Genomic DNA, 17,431 nt, shown 5'->3' with positions numbered 1-17,431 from the left:
AAAACAGGTAGAGACATTTCTTCAGAGTCTCAGATAAATGTAGTGTCAGGATTTGGTTTTGGTAAAGGTCGAGTAATTGGTGTTGGATGGGATATTGAAGATATAATTTTATCACTTGCCAATAAATCTATAACTCTTGAAAAATTAAAAGAATATTTAATCTACTTGATACTCAATAATTTCAAGATTAAAATTTGATTCCTTGCTCATAACCTTAATAAGCAACACACATTTATTTATTGCACAAAAAGCGGAGAAAGGAACAAAAACAAGTTCAAACAAGATGCTGAAAATAGAAAAATACTACAGTGGTAGATAACACTTCCACTTATTTATTTTATTATGCCTCCTCTAATGTTGGGTGTATACTTGGACCAGGGCCATTGTCTTTATTTGCCCCCCATTTTTTTGATCATTTCCTGTGTCAGGACTCTTTTGTCAACAAGCATCTCTATTTCTTTCAACAGTGGCCTACAATTGCCTGTAGAATGCCCTTTTACCCCAAGTGGAAATTACAAACACTATCTTGATCATAGCTATGAACAGAAGGGTTTGATGTCACTTTAGTTGGTCTTGGTGTGATATATTGACCTTTAACCAAATGAGGATACAAGTCTGAAATGGAAGTTTGGAATACTTCCAAAGTTTGTTTTGATCGCATGACTTTCTTTGGTCGATCCGAACAGTTACTTGCTCTTTTTCTTTTGCAATTGCGAGGACTCTGGATGCAACATTCATTCACATGATCAGCTTTTGCTTTTTGATTCCTCAGGCTCTTGGATGTGACTTTTGAGTTTTCTTCACTGATTACATTCTCAATTAAATCTCCATTTGTCACAAGATTCTCGAATTCCTTTGTCGGATTTGCCTGCATCAACTTGCAGAAAGGAGCGGGAAGGGAATTACGAAACATACGTGATATCTCTTCTTCTAACATGGGAGGTTGAACTTGTGCTGCCACTCCTCTCCATCTTAGGGCATATTCTTGAAATCTTTCATTGGTTTTCTTCTTTACTCTTCGAAGATCCATACGTGTTGGAGCTAAGCCTTTAACATATCGATATTGTCTCAAAAATGCATCAGCTAGATCTACCCATCTCTTGATCTGTTCTTGGGTCAACTGATTGTACCAGACTACTGTTGGGCCAAAAAGACTATCATGGAAAGAGTGAATTAATAGATCATCAGAACTCAAATATCCTTCCATTTTTCTACAAAACATTCTCAAATGGATTAAGGGACAACTGGTGCCATCATATTTCTCAAAATCAGGCATTTTGAACTCATGGGGAATAATCAAATCTGGAACCAAGCTAAGCTCTCTTGCTTCTAATTCTTTGTGGGAAGTATCAACACATTTCATATTTTTGATTGCTTCATCCATCTTTTTGAATCTTTCCTCATATTGCGAATAATGAACAAGGCTATTCTTTGGATTCAATTGGGATGCCCCAGAGGGTTTTATCATTTTCGACTCTTTAATCTGACAGCATGGTTGCTCTTTATCAATTATATCTTCTTTATCAAATGTCACATACTGGATAATTTGATTTGATCCATCTGTTACTGAATTTGATGTTTCTTTCCTTATATCCGGAGGTAACCCTGTCAATTGTTCTGGCCACTGATCTTGTAGTCCCTTATAAGATTGCTCCATTGTTTTCATGATGACAGTAAAGTAATATGAATGAATGACCTTGGTTTTACTGTTACAAAACCTTTCATTAATTATTAACATGTTTTTATATTTAATGTATATAACAGTAAATAAAAAAATGTAATGTAAATGCGAAAATGCATAAATTCCAAAAATAAAAATGCAAACTGTGCAATTCAAAGGCAAACATAAAAGTATGAATGCAAAAATGGAAATGCAAAGATGTAAAAAGTAAAAATAAGAATGTAAATGTATGTATGAAAAGGTGTTACTCAAGAGTGATCATTTTAGAACAGATTTCATTGAACACAAAAGCTTCAGTACATCGAACAAAACTTTTACATGTAGGGGACAACTTTTAATCCTAACTTCAACAAAACTTTACATATAGGGAATAACTTTCCCATTTTCTTCTCTAAAACCAAGTTAGTTTATCAACTTATGGGCCATATTGCTTGTCTGGACTGCAGCTTCTTCCATGACATTCTGGGTTCTTTCATCTCCTATGTCAATTCTTGGAGTTGATCATTTTCCTTTGTAAGAGAACATTTGTGTTCAAAAAGTTTTTGAACAAGATCTTCATATATGTTGCAGCTCTTTTTCAGCTTGGTGACCCCTGTTATCCATTCTTCTGGGGTACTTCCTAGGCCAGCATTTTGAAAGACTTGACTGACCTTCTGGAAGTCTTCACGTATGGTTTCCATTTTGGTGCTCAATTTATCGTTTTCAATCTTCAAATGACGTATTTGAGCTTCAAACCTCAGCAAATCTTCTTCTCTCTGGGCGCCCCTACTGATATTCTTACCTTTGGAGACTTTTGGTATTAATCTAGCAAGACCCTTGGTTACCAAACTAGGTCGATCATTTACCATAAATTGTAAGGTTCCATGATCCAAAAGACTTTGGACTTGACGTTTGAAGGCAAGACAATTCTCGATGGTATGTCCTTGAGCTCCGGCATGATATTCACAGTGAACGTTGATGTCATACCAATTTGGATACGGAGGTGGGAACGGTTTTATATAATATGGATCCACTTCTCGTGCTTCAAGTAGCTTTTCATATAACTCTTTATATGATATAGGTATAGCATCAATATGAGAACCGCCTTTTGTCTTGGATTGAACCTGAGTTTTAGATATCGGGAGCATACCAAACTTTGATGATTTCTGATTACATGATTTCTTCTCTTCTCTGGGAGCTTGTACGGTTGTCACCATTTCTTTGGTATCTCCATACGATTTGTGAATACGAATGATGACTGTCTGTAATTTCTCAAGTTGGTTAGGATCAGAATTCCCTTGCATATCTGAAATTGCAGGATTATCTTTATTAAGCTTTCTCTCTTTCTGTGCAGGAATCTCTTCTCTTTTGGTCAAAACAGATATTCTTTCCATCATCTTGGACATCTGCTCTCTTATTTCTCGTATCTCCTTTTGATCTTTAATGGGCATACAATCTTTGGGTGTATAACTCTTCTCTATCTTCAGAGTTTCCCCAGGATGTCTTTTCTTGGCCGTGTCATATTTTGTTCGATCATAAAACTTTTTGTCCATTTATGATTTCTTTCTAATTTGATGAACAGTCTTTTCAGTTAACACCTTTTGGTCATGATCATGCAATGCAAACAAAAGAAAATAATTTAAACAAATTAGAGAAAAAATATCATACATGAGAAAATAAGAAGAAAAAAATAAAATGGTTAATTGAAATAAAAATTTATTTATCATGGTATATAATAAATCCTAACCTCATGCTTTCTAGTTCCATGCTTTGTTTGGAAAAATTAACCTAATCGCATGATTTCTAGTTCGCAGGCATTTATTCAGAAAATAATAAATTAAAAAATTAAAAGCTAAAGCTTATTTCTCCTTAGTGTATACCTAATGACAAAATTTCGGCATGGTTTCAGATTGGGAGAGTTTCTAGGGTTTATTATATGCAGGTTTTCAGTTCTAGGAGTAAAGGTACTCGAATTGTCCTTGTTAGTGCCCCCTTGGGTTGTTAACCCTCAATCCTAGTCCATCACAGACTAAAATGGATCGAGTTCAATTCGAGGGGATACATTTCTCTATGCCTGACACGAAGAATAAATTCTTACGAAGACATAGAGCATATGAACCCGAAAGTTACTTGCTAGGTCTGACACGGAGAATAAATTCTCACGAAGACGTCGCTTTCACTCCCACTTAAAAGGGACAACTCAATTATAGAGCTTTATGTAATGCAATGCAAGTGTTGTGTGTGAGGAGAAATGTTCAAACCTTTGACAGAAAAATAAATACTGAAATAAAATACTTGCAAATAAAACATATAAATATTATATATAAAAATAAAAAATTTGAAAAGAAAGAATTAAAAATTAAAATATATGAACTTTTAATTTTTAATTAATAGAGACAATTTATAATTGATTTTTAAAAGTTTGACCGGTCCCCAGCGGAGTCGCCAAGCTGTCGTAACCGGTTTTCGTCCGGGCACGAAATATTTTACTTGGCGGGAAAAATGATGTGAATAAATATATTTTTTTAAAATAATTTGGAGTCGCCATCGGCCTTTTGGGTCAGGTAGGTCGAATACCTAAAAATCATCTTTTAAAAGAGTTTTTAAGAAAACATCAGTTAAAAGATAAACTGATCTGCGTTTAACCAAAAATTCATTCTTTTTTATTAATAAAAAGGGATTCGTGGTCGGTTACGTTTAGGGAAGGATTAGCACCCCTACAACGCCCAAAATTGGTACTTTTAATTATAAATTGTCTCTATTATTGGAAATTTAAAAATTCAAAGATATATTTAATTCATAATTCTATTATTTCAAATAATTTTAAGAAAATATATTAATATACATAAATAATATATTTACTTATTTAGAAATATCAGAAAAGGGCTTCTAGGTGTTTTAAGACAGCTCTTTTCTTTAATATTTAAAAATAAATATCAAAAACCTTTTATTTTAATATAGTAAGATATTTATTTATTCAAAAATATCAGAAAAGAGCTTCTAGGTACCTTAAGACAACTTTTTTCTTTGATATTAAAAATAAATAAATATCAAAATATGATTATTTTTCTTAAAAGTAATTTATAAAATTAAATTTACAAATAGAAAAATAGAATAAATAAATAAATTATATATATTTATAAGACTATATATATGACATAATTAATAAAAAATAATAATAATAGTAATGATATATATGAACATAATATATAAATGTAACATATGATTAAATAATGTTTAAAATACAATTAATGGTATAAAAAAATAAAAAAAATAATAAAGCTTGTAAATGAAAATATTAAATTTAGGGACTAAATTATAATCTAATAAAATTAAATACCTAATTCATAATTAATTATTTAAAATTATAGGGATTAAACATGCTATTTTCCTTATTTATTAATTTGGTGACTAATTTAAAACTATATAAAATTCGAATATCATATTAAAATAAATTAAAAATATATACACTCGGGATTAAAATATTATTTATTAAAATTAAAGGACTAAATATGATATTTATCTTAAATATATTATTAATACGGTAAATGGCTAAAATATAAATAAATAAAATGTAGAGACCGAATTAAAAGGATCAAAAATTTGATTCAGTGACTAAAAGGTAAAGATTACAAATTAAAGGGATGGCGGACGGGATTAATCTTTTTTTTAATTACGGACAGATCCTCCCCAAAACGGTGTCGTTTGGGGAGGGCTTTAAATACCCTATTGACCGGCCATTATATGCCATCTTCCTCATTTCTTTCTTTTTTTTTTCTTTCTGTGAGAGAGAAAACTCTCTCGGCTCTCTCCAAACTCTTCCCCGGAGAGAGAGCTGAGCACCGGCCGGCAACCATGATCCGCCGCAAGTTCCACCGCCGACCACCGCCTCCGGTGGCCGGAAATTCCCAAATTTACCTAAAATATAGATCTAAAAGCTCTAAGACCGATTCCGGTCTTTATTTTCCCTAAAAACCCTTAGATTCCTGTAGATCTAATTTTTTTACCTTCGAAAAATGAAACTCCGGTGATGCTCGGTATTTCCGGCAATGAGTGAGGCTTCAAGGGTAAGTTTCTCTTCTTCTCTTCGTTTCTGTTTTAGTCTAGTTGTTGGTTGCTGTTCATTTCTCTCTTTTTTTTGTTCTCTCTTCGTCTGTTTTTCTGTTGTTCTCCGTTGCTCTCTGTGGCTGTCTGTTGCTCTCTGTCCTTCTGGTTTTTTTTTTTTGTTTTGCAGGTTCAGTGGTGGCTTTTATAGCCACCACAGTGTACTCCTCGGACCGGTCCGATCTAGCATCTTTGGTGAGTCACCAAGCTATGGCGGTGACTCACCATAGAGCACTGATTTGGTGAGGCAGCTGGCTTCTGGAAAGCTCGACGAGGTCGGCGTCGTGGAAGCAGCAGCGTCGGCAGCAACTGGTTGGACCATCTGTCATCAGAGAGTCGGTCGTCGGGGTGGCTTCAGGGGTGGCGCCGCATCTGGAAACGGCTGGCTGCTAGGGTTAGAAACCCTAGGGTTTTCCATCTGGAACCCTTTTGGGCCGTTGGATCTTGCCAGATCCAACGGCTGATGATGTTGACGGCGGCTGGGGGCTAGGGTTTGAAAACCCTAGCTGAAACCCCAAATTGATTCAGGGTTTCCATTTGGGTTTGGGATTTGAATGTAATTGGGCTGTGATTTGGGCTTTGTAATATTTAAATAATAAATAATATTACTATTAATAATAATAATAATAATAATAATAATAATAATTTTAATAATAATAATTTAAAATGAAAAAATTGATTTCTACAACTATCTAAAAAGATTGAGTTAAAGAGTTAAAAAATTGACTTTAACTCGATCAATTATCAGTTAATTTAAAAAGATTCAGTTGAAGAATTAAAAATTGACTTTAACTCAATCAATTATCAGTTAATTTAATAAAATCACATATTAATGATTATACTATAAAAATAGTCAAGCTCGATTTTTGATCCATTTACAAGTCCACACATAACCTAACAAAGGTGAAGATTTCGTATTTGTGTCGTGTTTTAATCTCAACCCTCCATTCAAATTAATTCAATGATTATATTTTCGTGTAAAACTTAGGTGTTGTTTGTTTTTGTAGAGGTAAAAGGTTTGTAGTATGCGAATCACATCTGCAGGCATCTGTAGTAGAAGAGGTGGACCAAAAGTCTGCAGTCTGCAAAAAGAATACTGTTTTTTAACGTCTGCAGACTGCTAAAATAAACCGAAATATAAATAAACTAATTTTTTAAACTTAAAAGAGTTTTGCAATACTGGAATTTAAATAATTTTAGTTTTACAATACTGAAATTTAAATAATCCATACAACTACAATAATATATTTTTTAAAATAAATCAATCCATATTTTACATTAATTACTCAATAATTTCATCTCGTAGTTGAGTCATATATTCTCGATCCGCTGCAGAACCATGTCCTGCAGGCGAGAGTTTTTGTTTTTAATGTTCTTTGAAGAGGTTGGAAGAGTTTTAAAAACACAATGTTACGCCTGCGCCAAGAAGAGGATGCGCAGACGTTTTCAGAGCTATTGTTTTCTAAAAAAAACAAACGGTCTGCGAAGTCCAATGTCTGCGTGTGGTCTGCGCGGAGCAGACGTAAGAGCTTTGAAGATTTTTTTTAGAAAAACAAACACTACCTTATTATTTTTACATAATATAAATGGATCGTGTGTGTATATATATATATATATAATTGGAAACCACAAGATGGAAGGGCGGAGAGCATGATTTTTATACTACATATATGAAAAGGTACAAATTTTTGCTTAGCCATATGATTTGAACAAACGCTATATACATCCTTACAAAGGAGTTTATTACAGCAAACAAAGAAGAAAAAAAAGTGAAACTACTACTCAAGAGCTGCTTTATGGCTTATTCAGAATTACCCGTCTACGGATTCCGCAAAGGATACTACTGCTCGTTGTTTTCCGTTACCTTGTCGGACCTAGCAACTTCGTTCGGGTTCTACTTGGCGATTGTTTAATTAGTCAACAGCAATTTCCTCTTGGAGTTGTCGGATTCTTCGATCTTTGCGAACCTTCCGTGGATCCTCGGTTGACTGTCGGAAAGAGCCTTCCTGCAAGCATACTAGGTGAAGGAAACCATATCATTGAGCTTTCGTTATAGACGTCTTGCCGAATGGTATCGATCGGAAGGGGTACAACTTTATTTTCTACCTTGATTTTCCTTCCGAAGTTCCTCTTGGTCTTCTTGTTCCTGTATCTAGAGAGATTTTCCCTTCTATCTTCAGTAGAACAGGTGCCGACGGTTAATGGCCGCTCGACGGGAGAATGGATGACGCCGCTCACATTACCGTTGCCGAGTGCCTGTCATAAAAACTCAGTATCATCATTACCAGGAGCCGACTCACATTAGCATTTTTACGTATTAGTAGAGTTTAATTGCAAAGCAGGATGGATCCACGTTTTCTTGGTGATCTGAAAAGGGATAAACACTGCTGCGTTCATAAGTTCCTTTTAAAAGGCATTTACTTAATGTTAGCAAATTAACCAAACGGGTTTATCCTTAGGTTAGTTTTCAGCTTCCATCGGAAAAACACGGCAGAAGCCGAGAACCGAATAGCACGGACGGTGAGTACCACCTTTAATTAGACAAGGTCCAGGTAATCAAGGAAGAGGCTTTAACATTCTCAAATCCGGTGCATCAGCCATCGAAACAAGTTCAACGCATATGCACACGAAAAAGCTAACAGATTCGACATAGGTCACAGGAGATGTAAAATATAGAAACACAAAGCAAAGATAATTAAGGCTGACCTTGATATCTCCTTCACTAAATGCTCTCCTCATCGTATAAACAGAACCGAAATCCATTACGGGGAAATCCACAAAATCAGGCTTGATTGCAGCCCCTTGCAGAGATCCCATTGAACTTAAACAACCCGAGCTCACGCTTTTCTGGAACGATGCATCCCCAAGCAATTCATTTTCTTGATTTTGGCTTTCATCTATCTTCACAACAGGAGTCTCGAAATCCAGGACCGCAGCCAGTGGCGCTTCTATTGCTGCATTTGCCATTAGATCCTTCTCGTACTCACAGAGAACCTCTAGAAGTTGCTCATTTGGAAATGATTCGATATCTGCGGCCTTAAGTCCTTCTGAAGTAATGACATCTTCACCACCGCACGATATAAACGAGATGTCTGCAGTCATGGGATCAAGGCCCACAATTGGTTCTTCGATGATCGAATCTAGAGCTCTGAGCATATCAACTTCCCCTTCGAGGTTATATTCAGCTGTGGAGGTCTGAAACAGTTCGTTCTACATTATGCAAGTCTATCACAATTGAATTGCCCATCATCATCATCCGACATGTTAAATTCGAAGATTCTACGGCAAAGATCATGAACCTAATAAACAAATTACTAGTAGCAATCACACCAAGAAGTTGAAGAAAATGAAAGAAATCTTCAAGAACAAAGAATGCAGGGTATTGAGTATCATTTTCCAATTATATACTAACAATTTCTCTGTTTGGTTTCTTTTTACGGTCCAGTGTGTGATAATTTTAAAAAATTATTACCTTGTTTTGTCATTTCAGCTTCAGCCTTGTTTGGTTGCTGAGAAAGTGCTTTAAGAGAATAAATCAATCGGAATCCCTCCTTTCACGAGAACCCAAAAGGCATAAACATGAAGGCTGAAGCGTCCAAAATGCTTCTTTTTTTTTTTCCTTTTTTAACTGTTCATCTTAATCCTTAGAATTTAAAAAGGATCATTAAAAAAAAGTTTCCCCAAAAGTTGATGATTTCATCAAGGAAGATCACTCAAAAGCTTGAAATTTGAACCGGAAAACAACAGTTTCTCCAATGAAGCAAACATCAAAGAGCACCAAATTCTTCAAATACAGGCAATCAAAGCTGAAAACCACTTCATAACAAGAGCTAATCAAACAAAAGGAGATCACCCAAGCAAACCAGAGCAATGAAAACAAATCAAAACCAAAGATTGAGATGTTGAATATATATACCATCGAGGCATTGGGTTTCTGGGTTTTGCAGTACTCTTCAAACAGCTCAAAATCCTGAGCAAAGTTCTGCATGTAAGGGAAAAACAGCTCAGTCTCTGCATACATTTCCAGCCCACGAAAATCAAATACTTTCCTTTTGATTCTTCAGTGTAAAAAACACAACTTTCTTTCACACACTCGATGAAGAAGAGATGTTGAACTCAGTAGAAAGCAGAGTTCCGAGTTAAAGCGAAATATCTAAATAATTTATAGCTCCAAATAGATGCTTTTGAGAGAAATTCAGGTTGGTTTTGGCTTTCCATGGACTTAGGAGCAAGAGTTTGTATACTTATAAGCATCATCACAGTGTACTATTAAATTATTAGTACAGTTTAATTTTTTTTTTTTGGGATGGAAAAGAAAGTGATGCAACAAAAAGGTATGGATTAATTATAAAATAAGTACTCCAATTATAGCGCTTTTAAGGAATATGTGCCTAAACTATTTTTTGAATTATCTCGGTGCCTACAAACGTTATCATTTTAGGCGTCCGACCGTCAACAGCGTTAATTTCATCTGTTAAGTGACACAAGTCATAGTCGAGTAATTTTAAATTTTTTTATATAAAATTAAAAAATAAAATTATATTTAAAAACACACAGAAAATTTGAAAACCATCCAAGACTTTGAAAACCATCATTTCAACCTCTAATCCCACGTCGACCGCCGCCCTTTGCAGTCGGCGAAGCTCCACTCGACATAACCTTTGCGACAACCAAAACCCCTATGAAATCATTATCAATAGACGGCAAATTGATGTTTTATACCCCGAGAACACTAAGATAAAAATTGCAATCTCACACGATTCCGACAGTCAATTGGCGAAAACTATGGTGGCATATGACTAGTAGGATGACAGGGACTACGATAGCGATTGTGGTTGTGGACGGAAAAGGCGATTGCGGGGTTTAAGGTTAGGATTTGGGTTTTTTTTATAATTTAAGAGAAATTAAAGTTTTTTTATAAATATAATAATATTTTCAATATTTTTAAACTAAATTTCAAAATTATCATATTGTAACATGTGTCACTTAACGGAGAAAATTAACGTTGTTCACGACCCGAGCAGCTAAAGTGATAACGTTTGTAACATAAATCACCGAGATCATTCAAAAAAAATAGTTTCAACACCTATTCGTAAAAAACGCTATAATTTAGAGACTTATTTTATATTCAAACCAAAAGGTATTATAAGTGATTTAACCTTCTAGAAATTATAAAGTTATAAGCAAATAATTTAGTATTCTCTTTTCGTATTAAGAATGTATTTAAATATCACAATATAATTTATAAAAATATTATCACTAACTTAATAAGATCTAATTATAAAGAATTAATTTTTAATGGTAAAAAATATTATTCTTTCTAAAAATATTGAGTCCGAACAATTACATCTGTAAGGTTTATGATACATAATTTTTTTTTAAAAAAATATTAAACAAACAATACCTTATAATATCTCTAAATATAATTATAATATAATAAAATAACCATCCACCGATCGATATAACAAGATAAAATATTAATTTTTTTAAATAAAAATCAAAAGTTCGAATCTAAATATTATTAATAGAGAAAATTAATATGAAAGGTCCGTATTACTAATCTCTACAAGATCTGATGCCCGATAGTGGTACCAAGAAAAATAATAGAAAGTAGGATAAATTACACGTTTAGTATTTAAACTATCAGTTTTGATCTATTTTAGTATATAAATTTTCAATTTTTTCAAAATTATATTTAATGTTTAGTTTTTATCTCATTTTACTATCCACAATTAAAAACTTAGCAGAACTAGTACAACTTGACACTTTTTTATGGGTAACTTACATCATTTATCACTTAACTATCTTTTCACTCTTATTTTGGTCATTGAAGTTTGTTTAATTCAATTCAATTACTTAACTTTAATGACCAAAATAGGAGCGAGAAGACAGTTAAGGGATATATGACATAATTTACCCATAAAAGATGTCACACACAAAAGTTTCGTTAAATTTTTAACGACGGAGTACTAAAATGAAATAAAAATCAAACGTTAGCCATGAATTTTAAAAAATTAATTGTTTAAATATTAAAACAAAATAAAATTAATAATTTAAATACTAAACCTATCAAAACAAAAAAAGTAAAAGAACCTTAAATAAAGTAAGCGTTGTCAAAACAGAAATAGTAGAAAGCAATGGATGGGTACTTATTGACTTGGAAGAGGCTAAAACTGTGTGTCCCACCTTCAGTTGTATATTTCTGGGAAAGACTCTGCGAATGGAACCTTGTTTTCATTGTTCAGCAAATGATATATAGCAGACGCCATGTACGTAGGGATGGCAAACGGGAGGGTCGGGTACGGATACCCCTCCCCATACCCACCTAATATTTTTCAATCGATCACCCGCCCACTACCAATGATGGGTACAAATTTTCAAATTCACACCCGCTCACGCGGGTACATTTTTAAATCCATCCCCACACCCACTACCCACTAGCGACATACCCATCTAGACCCGCCTGACAACAAACTAATGGGATGTTGGAGTTGGTTCCCAGACAGTTCGTGATGGGATAGCAACGCATGCTTCAATTTGTCAGAGGAGTGGCTCTACGAATGTTATGGAGACAAATTATAGGGAGCATGTAGTCGCAGAGCTGGATTGTTGAGTTGCTTTCGATGTTAATACTCATAGTGCGCCTAATATGAGTTTTGAGAGGCTAAAGAACATGGAAACTGCTGCTTTTGATGTTAATGTATATAGTACGGCTAATTTGTGTTTAGATCGGCAGCATAGGCTAAAGAACATGGAAAGTGACGTGGTTAGTGGGATTATGAGTTTAATCAAAGAGCCGAATATTTTCCTAATTAAATATCAGATTAAAGACTAAATATCCTTAATATTTGGTTAAATTATATGTTATATATTATACAATATTAAAATTTATACATTAGTCTCTAAAATTACACCTAAATTCATAATGGTCCAAAATTTAATAGATATTTAGCTGGGCGGGCGGATGTGGGGCGGGCGGATGCGGGGCGGGTAATGTCTCAAACCCATTACCCGCCCACTACTCACGACGGGTACCACTTTATAAATCCACATCCGCCCACTACCCGCTAAAATTATACACATCCCCGCTCCAATTGAAGCGGATGCGGTGCGAAATTCACGAAACTGTACTCGTTTGCTATCCCTACATGTACGTAGCATAGGGACGTGAGTAATATTTTATGTTAAGGGAGTAAATTTAAATTCATAAAATTTCAAGTCATAAATTTAAATTTATAAAATTTTAAAAGGAGTGAAAACAAAATTTTCATAAAAAATAGTTGAAAAAAATCTAAAATATGGCAACTTTAAAGATTCTGTTACTCGATGGATACAAAGGCGAATGCAAGAGGATGGCAGTAGCTTTGTCCCCAAATGGTATAATTTATCTGCGATCCCTGTAAATTTTTTAAAATTATGGTTTAATATAATGCTAAGATTACACTAATCTCTAAAATTAGTGATCCAGTGCTGTCTTCTTAATGCAATTTTTGACTTGGTCCCTACTTGATACAAATAACATTGTATATAAGAAATAAATTTTAAAATAATACATATACTTGTAACATATCCAAAATATTAGTATCATATTCTGGGATGAGTACTGGAGTCGAACCTGACGGGTTCCGACGCTATAGATCCAATTATATCATGTCAGATTTTTTTAAAAAAAATCGGGTTCATATTTGTGGTAAAAAATATCTTATCTGACCCGACCCAAAAATATAATTTTATTTTATATATTTAAAGATAATTATAATAAGACCTTTTTATATATTATTTTTTCACTTAAATTCATATTTTTTATCGAATAAAAGTAACATTTTTTACAAATATATTATTTTAGGTCGAGTTGAATTGAACTCGAATTTTATCTAAAAAGAACGGACTAGGTTTAAGTTGATAAAGAGTGTATAACTTTTGGATCAAATTAAATTAACTGAAAACCCGACCCATGTAAGTCCTTAATCATATTATATGTACGAATTGCATAATAGTTTAGATTAAATAGTTTATACATCCAATAATTAACCCTTAACCTAAATGCACAAAGGACATGAGAGATAGAATGGGGATCATGTTCTACGACACATGTCACCATGCAAGTGGGAACGGCTAATAATAATAATAAAGCTGCTAAAAGAACCCCTGGAATTGGACAGGTCGGTGGTGGGTGCCCTCATGCAACCTAGGACAAATCTTTCCGCTGAAAACGGCAACCGACGGTGACCGGCGTTGCCCCTTTTCTTGGGGACGTGTTCGTCTATGGTTGGATCTTTAATGCTCTCAACCTGTTGCTATTTGTTCTAATTATTGATAACCCACCAGGGGAAACAGCTTTTAGTGAAGGGTTTTCATTTATCATCGTGTCAAGACAAACGACTCAGGTTCTTGGATTTTCTCGTAACATAGTCGAAAGTTTGATTGATTGATTAATTTATTTAGCGATTGGAATCAACTTCTGGGCTGTTTTCATTGATTAGATATGACTTCATTAATTATCCGTCAACAGTTCATTAATTATCAGCCCCATGGAGTGGAAATATCGAGTTTCTGATGAGAATAGTTTACCTCGGACATGAGCTTCCGAAGCTCATCATCAATGGTTGGACTTACACGGCCCATCGCCTTCTGTTTTCGCTCTAACTGCACAAGAGGACAAGCTTACCAGTTCAGATTAACATCAATCTTTAAGCCACAAACAAAGCAGACTCTAATGTAAATATATAGGTACTAATATTAAGAATGGCAGAATCTATCAGAGAACCCTAAGTAGAACTGTTAATCCCTATAAACACAAATTTTTGGCAAATCTGATTATTGACCCATCCGTGTACACTGTGATGATAGTTTGGCATATCTGAGATGAGAGCTCTAATGGCAGATAGAAGCCCTATCAAGACGCAAAATACAGAAATGAAAGAACAGAGACAAAGGGTTACCATCAATTTCTCCGAAGTTTGTCGTGCGCTTCTTGATCCAAGTCGGACAGTTTGATGTTCTCTGGTTTAACTTTATGGGTGTCAGTTTCAGGATCTCCTTTCACTAATGATTCCCAATACTCCATTTGGTTGTGCTTTGTCAAAAGGATTGAGATTGATTGACTATCCTCTACAGGAAGAATGGAAAGATTTTAGACTACCAAAGGATCATGCCTTCGACATCAAACAAAATGCAACTCCATCTTCAAGTAACTTACCAATGCTCCAGTAACAATCATCAGGCTTGACGGCTTGGAACAGCTCCCTCTGAAAATAAAAAAGGCAATATGTTACTCCGATGAAATCGTGCACATAATGCTTAATGAAGTCAGGATCACTAATATAACAGCCATTTTGTTTGATGGAAATCAAGGAATTAGCACTCCTTCTTGACGAGACCGTGAGGTAAAAAATCATGATATTTTGTAGCCATGCTCTTTTATCTTTATGGTATCCCTTCTACGTATCATCCCTCAACCTTGTATTTCCATTAGATAGGCGAGAGTCGTCAACATCGTTCTGGATACCATTACAAGGACGAAATTGAGTCATGCAGAGAGGAGAAAGACTCCACAACGTCTGTTGTTATTTTAATGCTTTCAATCTGTTGTTATTTGTTCCACCAGGGGAAACAGGTTTTAGTGAAGGGGTTTCATTTATACATGGTGGAAAGTTCGATTGATTAATTCATTTAGCGATTGGAATCAACAACAAAATCAAGGAATATTCACAGTTTTCAAAAGTCATTTTCCAGAATCTATTTCTATTCAATCATATCTTAAATTGATCATCCAAGTGCAGCTGTCTAAAAGCAATAGAGAATATCCCTTATGAACAAAATTCAAGCCGAAGTTCCCAGGAAAGGTGCAGCTAAACAACAATTACACAACGAAAAAATCCATTTACATGACTGATACACGATGCCATGCACGTTCCATTTACACGAGCTTTGCGCCTTGGAAAAATCCATCTAAGGATACTGCATGCAACAAAGCCAACGAAATTCATCAGCTAAAAAAGCCAGCCAGACATGGAGGGGAAAGTATCGAGTTTCTACCTTGCTCATGGCTTTATCAAGCTCATCATAGCTTGGAAGGCCCATCATGTTCACGAGTTTCTGGGGGACAATTGCAGGATCACCTTTCACCAATGATTCCCAATACTCCATTTGGTTGCGCTTTGTCACGATGATTGATATCGATAGGTTATCGTCTACAGGGAAGAATGGACAGATTTTAAGACTACCAAAGCTCATGCCTTCAACATCAAACAAAAGGTAAAAATGGCTTTCAGTTAATACCTGTCTCATTCTCTTCAACTAACTCATCAAAGTAACATTCTTCAGGCTTGACTGCTTGGAACAGCTCCCCCTGAAAATGCAAGAGGCAATATGTTACTCCGACGTAAACCAACTAGGAACCGTTCGAGATCGTATGCGCTAACCCACATCGATAACAGGAGGCTGGCCCTCGAGTCTAACTTTTAGACGATTCTTCTTGATATCGAACACGACAAACCTCGAGCTCGTCCCGCTCGGAACAGGCACGCTAACGGTGACCTCTTCCAGGGTCTGTGTCCAGGAGTAATTCTCCAGATCAAGACCATTGCCCTTGTTTGGAACTATCCAGAAAAAAAAATGTAAAGAAACAAATGTTAGTATTCTATGTTTTTCTTTGTGCAGATTCACAGACAGCCAATGCTATAAACACAATCTAAATCCCTAAATTTTGCTTTCCCCGAATCTTTTCATCAAATCAGCTTTGCATGCAACAAATTGCAATAACAATGACAAAACAAAAATGGAAGAATGAATGAATGATATAAAGAGTATAATAATGTACCTCTCGGGCCAGAGCTAGTCTCTTCATCCTTCACGTCCTCCTTTTTATGGACCTCCATTGCTTGCTTCTCCACTTCCGTCTTATTCTCCGCCTTCTGAGCCTCCTCTTCAGCCTTCTCCTTGCTCTTCCCCTTGACAACCCTCACGATCGCCGCCACCTCCTTATCGACGTTCTCTTTCACGAGGAAATCACTCTCTTCCGCAATGAAATCAAAAACCTTCTCCAAGAACCCAACGGGATTCGCTGGATCCAAGCTGGCAGTAAACGACGCCGGTTTAGCAGCCGTTGCCGCTGCCGATGGCATTTTCTCCTCTTCTTGTTACGCTGGATAAACAGAAATTCTATGTACGGTTAGTTGCGTAGTTGTTGGGATCTTGAAGTTCCGTTCAGGGTTTATGATATATATATATATATATATATATATATATATATATATATATATATAGTAATGAGGAAAAGGGCGGGAAGATGTTCAAGAAGCTTGGAGTTCAACCAATAAAACTATAGTTAATCTAGTGATCTTAGTAGTTAAAATAACTATATTTGTAAAGTGTGTGTCATAGGATTAATAGTTAATAGATAATAAAGAATATGAATAAATATTATTTTATAGTTACTTTAGACAATTAAAAAAAAATCAATATGTTATTACTATAATAATAAAAGAGAAGAGAAAAATTAGGGTAAAGAACGTAAATGATCCCCGATTATAAAGTACTATTTTATTAAGTCTCTCAACTATTAAAAGTTACAAAATGATCATTCGACTATTTATTATGTACCAAACTATGTCTTTTACGTTAAAAAATTAACTATTGTTTAAGGTGGATGCTAACATAATGATT

General features: G+C 34.8%; 1 protein-coding gene and 1 pseudogene across 1 annotated transcript; both read right to left on the bottom strand.

The window, feature by feature from the left end:
* Positions 1-7,434: 7,434 nt before the first annotated feature.
* Positions 7,435-9,890, bottom strand: LOC120216124. The gene is made up of 4 exons (XM_039213637.1): positions 9,681-9,890; positions 8,471-8,974; positions 7,871-8,020; positions 7,435-7,781 (listed from the first exon to the last, which is right to left on the bottom strand). The coding sequence occupies exons 1-4, from the start codon at positions 9,783-9,785 to the stop codon at positions 7,674-7,676; spliced, it is 867 nt and encodes a 288-aa protein (XP_039069568.1). The 5' UTR covers positions 9,786-9,890; the 3' UTR covers positions 7,435-7,673.
* A 3,949-nt stretch (positions 9,891-13,839) lies between these two features.
* On the bottom strand, positions 13,840-17,424 carry LOC120215847 (annotated as a pseudogene).
* Positions 17,425-17,431: the final 7 nt, after the last annotated feature.

This window comes from Hibiscus syriacus, unplaced genomic scaffold (genome assembly GCF_006381635.1).
Source record: "Hibiscus syriacus cultivar Baekdansim isolate YM2019G1 unplaced genomic scaffold, ASM638163v2 tig00110156_pilon, whole genome shotgun sequence".
NCBI lineage: Eukaryota > Viridiplantae > Streptophyta > Magnoliopsida > Malvales > Malvaceae > Hibiscus > Hibiscus syriacus.
This window is presented reverse-complemented; position numbering and strand designations above follow the sequence as displayed.

Excerpts from the sequence above, each read along its gene's own strand:
- LOC120216124 (XM_039213637.1), bottom strand. The coding sequence starts at position 9,785 with ATGTATGCAGAGACTGAGCTGTTTTTCCCTTACATGCAGAACTTTGCT. Across the intron at positions 8,975-9,680 it reads AGAAACCCAATGCCTCGATG|AACGAACTGTTTCAGACCTC; the intron begins GTATATATATTC and ends TGCATAATGTAG. Across the intron at positions 8,021-8,470 it reads TTAGTGAAGGAGATATCAAG|GCACTCGGCAACGGTAATGT; the intron begins GTCAGCCTTAAT and ends TTTTTATGACAG.